Consider the following 9,079-nt stretch of genomic DNA (forward strand, 5'->3'; position numbering starts at 1 on the left):
ACATCCAAGACACCACGGGCAGGAAACATTTTGTTTAATCCTCGAAGGCTGAAGTTTTCTTTTTCTTGGTGAAGAAAGAATATACATCAATAGTCCAAGCGAATATAAGACATTTTTAATTATATCTACTTCTCCTCCCCCTGCCTCCTGCACTGATCATTCAGTCTTAATGCACTGCTAAAAACCATCTGAAGAGACAAAGGAAAAAGCAGCAGAAAAAGGAACAGATCTGCAGCATGTAGTACTTGTTATATTTTACCCCAGTGCTGGATTCAGAGCTTACACTGCTCAATACTTCTCTATAATGTCCCCCATGCTGCTGCTGCTTCTGTCGATGTACTGAGAGGAAGATATCCACTATTTTGCATGTGCAGTGTACAGGAGACTTTAGAGGGGTTAGATTCAGGTACAACTAACAATTAGAGATGGAGCCTGCAAAGCAAAAATCGGATTGGCAATGCCAAACACAAGTTATGTAATGGCCACAAATAATAATACTTGACAGTCTGGCACTTGATAATTCCGTAGCAATAACAGAAACAAGCCAATAATAATGAACAAATCAAACTATGCAAATAAGTTGAATTCAAATATTATATGCCTGGTTTCCTAGACCATTGTTATCGACCTATTGAGCCCCCAGCTGTTGCAAAACTGAACCTTCCAGCATACCCAGACCGACAAAGGCTGTCCGAGCATGCAGGGAGTTGTAGTTTTGCAAGAGCTAGATGCACATTGGTTGGGAAACACTGGTCTAGACCCCAAGTGGAGAAGGCAGCGACAGAAAAAGACAGATCTGCAGAGTGTTTTATCTCACCCGAGTGCTGGATTCACAGCTTAAACTGCTCAGAACTTCTCTATAATTTCCTCCATGCTGCTGCTGCTGCTGCCTCTGAGGATGTGTTGCAGAGACATAGGGGAGGAAGAGGAAGATCCCCTCTATTTTACATGTTATAGAGGGGATTGATTAAACAAACCAGATTTTGCAGGTGTGTGTTTCCTAATTGGTGGACAACTTTTGCCGAGTATTAAGATTCGATCAGAGAAAAAAGTGAAAAAACATGTGACCCTGTAGTGACCAACAATGGCCAATGATTGGCTGAGCAAGTGCAAAAAGCAGTAAGCAGGCACCGGGCACCATCGGGACAGATGAGGCGGGGGATCGGAGCAGGTGAGTATAACCTTTTATTCATTTTTATGCTAATCTTAGCCCGTACACCCCATTTATTCTAGTTACACCCTCATATACAACCTCTAAGTCTAGAAGTAATAAGAGATTTGTGTATTGTGGAGAAATTAACTCGAGTGAGGAGCGTTATCAGCTGAAATACGTTCAGTAAATAGAAGCCGCTATATACTAAGAGGACATAAAGTGCTCGCAGCTACGGCGTCCACAGCGTTCAATTAGAGACTGAAAACTCTGAGGATGGAATGTGTCTAATGTTCTGTATACCCAGGAAATAACTAATGTTATAAGCATTGTGTCAACATGGAGGCAGGAGAGTGTATTAAAATACTCGATAAAGTCCTCTCCACCTGCTGAGGACTGACACTCCTGTATGTATATATAATATACATACTGTACAAGGGGCAGCCACAACAATAAAACCACCTGTCTATAATTGTTTAGGCCCTTCTCATGCTAAGTATTGCGGTCTGGACTCCATAGTCATCTAAGGATGTCCTAACCATGCCACCACCCCCATATAAGTGATTACGGAGCAGTTACATCCAGTTACTCACTAGTGTTGTTCGCGAATATTCGCTATAATGTCTCCGCTGTCTCGTGGACACAGCTTCACATCAAGTTTATACCGAATCTCAAGGAAAGACACGCTGGTTTGCTTAACTGATGTAATCTTTACTGAGATATAATGAAAGTGCGGTAAAACTGTAAAACAAACATATGAAAGACAGATATAAGCATGGCTATTCAAGTGCCTTACATTATGCATTGCTAATACATAGATATGGTCTAACATGTGCTCACTTACTACACACTGAAAACACATTATCTATCTACAAATGCCGAGCATCTCTCTACACAAGATAACTAACAATTCCTTACTCACAGGCTTTGGTATTTATCAGATTTGCAGGCTGTATTAGCTTTAAGAAGTCCTGTGGATCTGGTCACTGTGGTGGCTGGAGCTGGAATGAATGAGACATGCCGGAGCTAGTCCTATGCTTTAGAGAGAAGGCCCGCCTCTAGGCTTCAAGAAAATGGAGGGTCTTAAAGGAACAGACCCTGCTGAGTGCCAAGCATGTAAAATACATTGCGAAGGCAGCACACTCCCCACCTGGCATACTTTTTGTTATGCCACTAACCCTTGGACAGAAGTAAAACTACTTCAGAAATTGGCCTTGCATACACTTTGGGAATGCCCTGTCTAACAATCCTAACTTCAACCTTTCTAACTCTAGCATCACTACTAGGATCAGTCCCCACAATGAGTCCAATAGGCCACTCGTTCCTGTGGGCCTGAGAGTCTTTCAGTAGGACAAAGTCTCCAACTTGTAAATTGGGCTTGTCATCTTGCCATTTCTTGCGTGGCTGGAATATCACCAGGTATTCCTGTCTCCACCTCTTCCAGAAAATGTCCGCAAGACTTTGAACTTGTTTCCTTTGCTTGGTGTACAAGTCCTTGAGCGAATTGTGTTGAGAAATCTCTTCCGTTTTCAGAAGGCCTTGGATTTCTTCTTTAAAGACTTCCTGCTGGATGCATCTGATGATCATGACCTTAAGTTTTCCGATTGCACGGGTCAGCGACTTCCAGCTGGAAAACCTTTCAAATCTATGAGCGCCCAGACTGTCTCTTGTAACTATAGTCCTACAAACTGTCACTTGAGGTCTTACCTCTTTGTCTTGATCTGGTTCTATGAGCTGAAAGGTCTCTACCTGAGTAGTTTCTTTGGTTTCTGGTTTACGAAGAAAGGATGGACCTACGAACCAGTTAGTTTGCTTGAGCGCAGCGGCTGGCACTAGTCTCGTCCCATGATCAGCTGGGTTCTTGTCTGTGCTGATGTGATGCCACTGTTCTGGACTTGTAGACTTTCTGATACGTGTCACTCTGTTGGCCACGTATGTATAAAATCTTCTTGAAGCATTGTGAATATATCCTAACACAATCTTGCTGTCTGTATAAAAGTTAATTGTATGGATCTCGATGTCCAGTTCTGTTGTAATCATGTCTGCCATCTCTACAGCTAAGACAGCAGCACAAAGTTCTAGACGTGGGACAGTGTGAGACGGTCTGGGAGCCAGCTTAGATTTTCCCATGAGGAACCCGACATGGCTTTGTCCCTCAGTGTCTATTACCCTAAGGTAGGCGACAGATGCGATAGCCATAGTGGAGGCGTCAGAGAATATGCATATTTCTCTTCTCTTTGTAGCAGACAAGGAAACAGATACGTATGGTCTAGGGATGTTGAGTTGTTCAAGCTCTAACAATGAGTCTTTCCACAACTTCCACTGCATTTCCTTCTCTTCAGGTAGAGGTATGTCCCAGTCACTTTGTTCTTGCTCAGTAGTGATCTGTCTCAAAAGAGCTTTGCCTTGCATGATGATGGGTGCTACGAACCCCAGGGGGTCGTAAAGACTGTTGACTGTAGATAGGACACCTCTTTTTGTGAATGGCTTCTCTTCTCTGGAGACCCTGAAGGTGAAACTGTCAGTCTTCAGGTCCCAACTAATCCCAAGACTTCTTTGCAAGGGTGGTGATTCTGTTCCTAGATCCAAGTCTTTGAGGTCTTTAGCACGGTCTTCCATTGGAAATGCTTCCATGACTCTGTTGCTGTTGGAAGCTACCTTGTTCAGTCTTATGTTGGATTCTGCCAACATTTCTCTTGTACTTTTCAGGACGTTGATAGCTTCTTCGTTGCTGGAGAAAGAAGCAAGTCCATCATCTACGTAGAAGTTCTTCATGACGAACTGTGTGGCTTCTTGACCATGTCTTTCACCTTGCTGTGCTGCTCGTCTCAGGTTGTAGATAGCTACAGCTGGAGAAGGACTGTTTCCAAACACATGTACCTTCATCCTGTACTCTGTGATTTCTTTGTTAAAGTCATTGTCTGCATACCACAGGAACCTTAAGTAGTCTCTGTGATCTTCACGAACAAGGAAACAGTAGAACATCTGTTGTACGTCTGCTGTCACTGCTACGAGTTCTTTTCTGAACCTGATGAGTACTCCAAGGAGTGTGTTGTTCAGGTCAGGTCCGCTGAGAAGGACATCATTTAGTGAGATGCCTTGGTGTTTCGCACTAGAGTCAAATACTACGCGTATCTGGCCTGGTTTCTGAGGATGGTACACCCCAAATATTGGTAAGTACCAGTGTTCTTGGTTCTCTTGTAGTGGTGGTGCCCTTTCAGCTTGATCGTTATCAAAGATCTTCTGCATGAAGGCTTGGAAGTGTTTCTTCATATTTGGCTTTCTTTGTAGCATGTGCTGTAACGAGGTGAAGCGTTTCTCTGCTTGTACTTTGTTGTCAGGAAGGCGATGGCGTGGTGACCGGAAGGGTAGAGGGGCTACCCAGCTGCCTGATTTGTCTCTGTAGACTTCTCTGTCCATGATCTCAAGGAAGAGAGTATCTTCCACCGAGGGTGCTAGCTTGTCGTCATCTCGTGTTCTTTCAAACACCTTACAGCCCAGTTCATCTGTATCTCCAGTTGAGGCTAAGTCTTCCATGCACCTCTGGATACTCCGATGATGTGTTGGGTTTACAAGTCTCTCTTTAATGTGTAGACTGTTGGTACATGGGCAAAGACAAGATGTACGACCATTCTGTAACAGATGTGTTCTGTAGACATTTACCTTTTCTGGTTTGTGGAGTCCGTCTAGACATACTTCTCCAACGATGACCCATCCGAGATCAAGGCGTTGTGCAAATGGTGCATTGTGTGGCCCATTGTACTGTTCTCTGACTTTGTGCAGTCCGAGGATATCTCTCCCAAGTAGAAGGATGATTGCAGCATCTGGATCTAGTGCTGGTATCTGGTCTGCTATTCGCACCAGATGGGGGTGATGACGAGCAACTTCAGGTGTGGGGATCTCTGACCTGTCGTCTGGTATCTCATCACATTCTATGAGGGTAGGAAGAGTCACCTTTGTCTTTCCATCTAATGACTCAATGATGTAGTTGTTTGCTCTTCTCCCTGTTGTCTCTACAACTCCAGAACAAGTCTTCAGGGTGTATGGAGTTGGACTTCCTTTGTCACCGAAGAGGTCAAAGAACTCTGTTTTTGCCAGAGATCTGTTACTCTGTTCATCCAAGACTGTGTACATCTTGATTGCTTTTTCTCTGAAGCCTGCAGGATACACCTTGACTAAGCATATCTTGGAACATGATCTGGGGCGGCCCTGCTCTGTACAGATCTCAGTACACTTTGAGGTTACTGCTGGCGTTGTACTCTCGCCTTGCTCCCCACCATGATCTTCTTGAGTTGCTGGAACTTCTTGTTTCCATGGTGATGGTCCTGGGTGCAGTGCTGACAGGTGTTTGTCACTGTTGCACTCTGTGCATTTTATTGTTTTTGTACAGTCTTTTGCAAGATGCTGAATTGAAGCGCAACATCTGAAACAAATGTGATTGTCTTTAAGGTAAGCTTTGCGCTCTTCTAACGTCTTACTTCTGAAACTGCGACATTTTCTTAGTGGATGAGGCTTGTTGTGGATGAGACATATTTTGTCTGGCTCCTCAACTTTCTTACTTGTGTTGTCTTCCTGATTGACTGCAGACTCAGGCGAGACTTCTGTCTTCCGTACAGAAACTGTTGCTCTGCGTTCTTTGTAAGGCGTTGGATGTTTTTGCTCTACCTTTGGGGAGCTTGCAGTTCTCTTGTTCAGGAAAGCAAAGCTTGGATCATTGCGTGTTTCAGCTTGGTCTACGATGAATTCAGCAAGGAAGGCAAATGGTGGAAATGCGACTCGATGTTCTTTCTTGTATCTTGATGCTTGAGTGACCCACCTTTCCTGCAAGTTGAAAGGAAGTTTCTCGATTATGGGATCAACTCCACGTGCTGTATCTAAGTATGAGAGACCTGGCAGATGTCCACTAGACTTAGCGGCTTCTATTTCTAAGAGTAGGTCCCCAAACCCTCTCAGCTTTTGATTGTCTTTGTTTGTCATTCTTGGATAGTTTTCTATCCTCTTCAGAAGAGCATCTTCAATCACTTCAGGTGACCCATAGCAGTGTTCTAGTCTCCTCCACACCATTGCAAGTCCTGCTGCTGCGTCATGAACATGTACTGATCTGATTCTTTGGGCTTGCTCAGTGGACTCTGGTCCTAGCCATTTGACGAGCAGATCAAGCTTTTCTCTGTCTGTCAGATCTAAGTCTTGGGTACCGCTTAGGAAAGATGACTTCCAGGCCCAGTAGTTTTCTGGACGGTCGTCGAATTTCATGAGACCAGCGCTCACTATCTCACGGCGCATCAGGAATCTTGCTACCTCTGTAGCTCTTGCTGCATCTGGTGAATACTTCCTGGGTGTAAACTCAGGGTATGGCTGCGGCTGGTAAGGCTGATCAGGTAATTGACTAAGTCTGCTTTGTTCTCCTCTATTGTAAGTCTTTCTGCTATAATCCAGACTTGTATTTGCTTGAGGAGGGAGTACATCAGCATCCGTTTGCACTCTTGTCAGGTTGGCAGATTGGTCTCTGAGCATGCGACCACTTGACTTCCTACCCTGAGGTTCTAATTCAGTCTTGCAGTGTTGCATAGTATCAAAGTTGCTTATTGATGGTCTTGGTGCATAATTGAACTGCTGGTCAGTGTACATGGTTGCTTGTGACTGTATGTACTCACGGGTACGTTGGCTTGCGCTGAGGGGTGACATCTGGGTTTCTATGTCAGCGAACTGAGCTTCGGCAGCCCTTGTGAGAACTTCTGCCTCGGCTAAGGCTGCTGCAGCGTTTTTCTGCTGTTGCAGTAAGTGTAAAGATGCTTGCACTTCAGCTTGTTCTTTCATCAATTCAGCTTCCTGCTTTGCATAGGACGCCATTGCACAAGCTGCCTCTGCTTTCGCTCTTGCCTTAGTTGCTATGGCGCTAGCGGATGACAGGTTGGTGGTGCTTGAGTGTCTAGAACTATGGCGTTTAAATCTTGATGCATCGGCGCTAACCGAAGTTAGATTTGTTTGACTGGACGCTCTAGACAATGTTGTGCACCTAGATCTACTTCTTGGCAAGGTGTCTTCCTCTTTATAGGAGCATTGAGGGTTAACTGTCAGAGTGCTGTTCTCTGGGTTCTGCATCTTGATTTAGCTGGCAGCGTAGATAATGATGATGACTGGACACAGCACAGCGGTGTTATAGCACGTGAGAGAATTAGTTTCACTTTCTAGTGCTTCGCGCCCTTACTCCGACACAGACTGCAGGGCACAGGATTTATGAGTCTTTTTTACTGCTGCGGACGATTCAAAGCTGATTAACTGCTTCTGATAACGTTTTAAAAGCCTTTTTACTATAATGTCTCCGCTGTCTCGTGGACACAGCTTCACATCAAGTTTATACCGAATCTCAAGGAAAGACACGCTGGTTTGCTTAACTGATGTAATCTTTACTGAGATATAATGAAAGTGCGGTAAAACTGTAAAACAAACATATGAAAGACAGATATAAGCATGGCTATTCAAGTGCCTTACATTATGCATTGCTAATACATAGATATGGTCTAACATGTGCTCACTTACTACACACTGAAAACACATTATCTATCTACAAATGCCGAGCATCTCTCTACACAAGATAACTAACAATTCCTTACTCACAGGCTTTGGTATTTATCAGATTTGCAGGCTGTATTAGCTTTAAGAAGTCCTGTGGATCTGGTCACTGTGGTGGCTGGAGCTGGAATGAATGAGACATGCCGGAGCTAGTCCTATGCTTTAGAGAGAAGGCCCGCCTCTAGGCTTCAAGAAAATGGAGGGTCTTAAAGGAACAGACCCTGCTGAGTGCCAAGCATGTAAAATACATTGCGAAGGCAGCACATTCGCAATGCAAATTTTATTCGCGAATTCGCGAATATTCGCGAATATAGCACTATATATTCGTGAATATTCATTTTATATTTATATATTATGAATATTAATTTAATTTTTTTTTTCACAGTACACATCACAGTGATCTTCCCTCTCTGCTTCCAGCTTGTGTGGTATAAAGAAGGCTCTAAGACTACTGTGTGAGACTGGCGTGAAAATTTTCGCATAACCGAAAATTTGCATATGCTAATATTTGCATAAGCGAAAATTTACATATGCTAATATTTGCATAAGCGGAAATTTGCATATGCTAATATTTACATAAGCAAAAATGTGCATGTGCTAATTTTCGCATATGCTAATTTTTGTTTATGCTAATTTCCGCATATGCTAATTTTCGCAGATGCTAATTTTCACTGATGCAAATTTTTACTTCTGCTAATTTTTTAATATGCAAATTTTCACATATGCTAATTTTCACTTACGCGAATATTACAAATATGCGAATTTAGCGAATATATGACGAATATTCGTCCATATATTCATGAAATATCGCAAATTCGAATATGCCCTATGACACTCAACACTATTACTCACAGGGCACGTCTTTTTTGATTAGAGTATTTAAAGCTCCTCACTCCAGCACCATCTTCACCTGTATACAAACTCCCTATGTGTATTGCCCCACACAGTACTCCCCAAATAGTGGTTAGCCTTCCTCTTGGATTTCAGATAGTAGTCAGGTCCCCTCTATGCCTGTACATAGTATTATGCCCCCACGGTGCTTTCATAAAGTAGTTAGGCCCCCTCTATGCCCCCATATAGTAGTTTAGATCCCCAGTGCCTCATAGAGTTCTAAGGATCCTCTCTGCTCTATATACAATTAAGTCTCCTCTCTGCCCTCATATCGTATTAGACCTTCTCTATGTGATAGCCTGGGGGTGTAGGGTATGGGGAGTGTAGCTGTGCAGTAAGGGTGCTTGTTAACCCTGGCTATTTGTGACGCCAGGGTGAGGGGTTTCTCAATAACTCTTTTCCTACCGCCACCCTTCCCAAGAGCCATAAGGAGGTAGATAAGAAGAATAGATTGTCCACAACCGG

General features: G+C 43.6%; 1 protein-coding gene across 2 annotated transcripts; it reads right to left on the reverse strand.

Moving 5' to 3' along the window:
- Positions 1 to 1,776: 1,776 nt before the first annotated feature.
- LOC130323567 (uncharacterized) lies at positions 1,777 to 7,978 on the reverse strand. Of its 2 annotated transcripts, none has more exons than XR_008868937.1 (2): positions 2,073 to 7,978; positions 1,777 to 1,891 (listed from the first exon to the last, which is right to left on the reverse strand). XR_008868937.1 is itself a non-coding variant. In XM_056553172.1 (2 exons), the coding sequence occupies exon 2, from the start codon at positions 7,250 to 7,252 to the stop codon at positions 2,324 to 2,326; it is 4,929 nt and encodes a 1,642-aa protein (XP_056409147.1). In that variant the 5' UTR covers positions 7,253 to 7,587; positions 7,769 to 7,978; the 3' UTR covers positions 1,816 to 2,323. The 2 variants fall into 2 exon arrangements, 1 of the variants encoding a protein (XP_056409147.1); XM_056553172.1 differs by having other exon boundaries at positions 1,816 to 7,587; positions 7,769 to 7,978.
- Between the last annotated feature and the right edge of the window lie 1,101 nt (positions 7,979 to 9,079).

The sequence above is a fragment of the Hyla sarda genome, chromosome 1 (genome assembly GCF_029499605.1).
Source record: "Hyla sarda isolate aHylSar1 chromosome 1, aHylSar1.hap1, whole genome shotgun sequence".
In the NCBI taxonomy this organism is placed as follows: domain Eukaryota; kingdom Metazoa; phylum Chordata; class Amphibia; order Anura; family Hylidae; genus Hyla; species Hyla sarda.

Bases quoted from the DNA above. Each gene is read 5' to 3' on its own strand.
- LOC130323567 (XM_056553172.1), bottom strand. From the start codon at position 7,252: ATGCAGAACCCAGAGAACAGCACTCTGACAGTTAACCCTCAATGCTCC.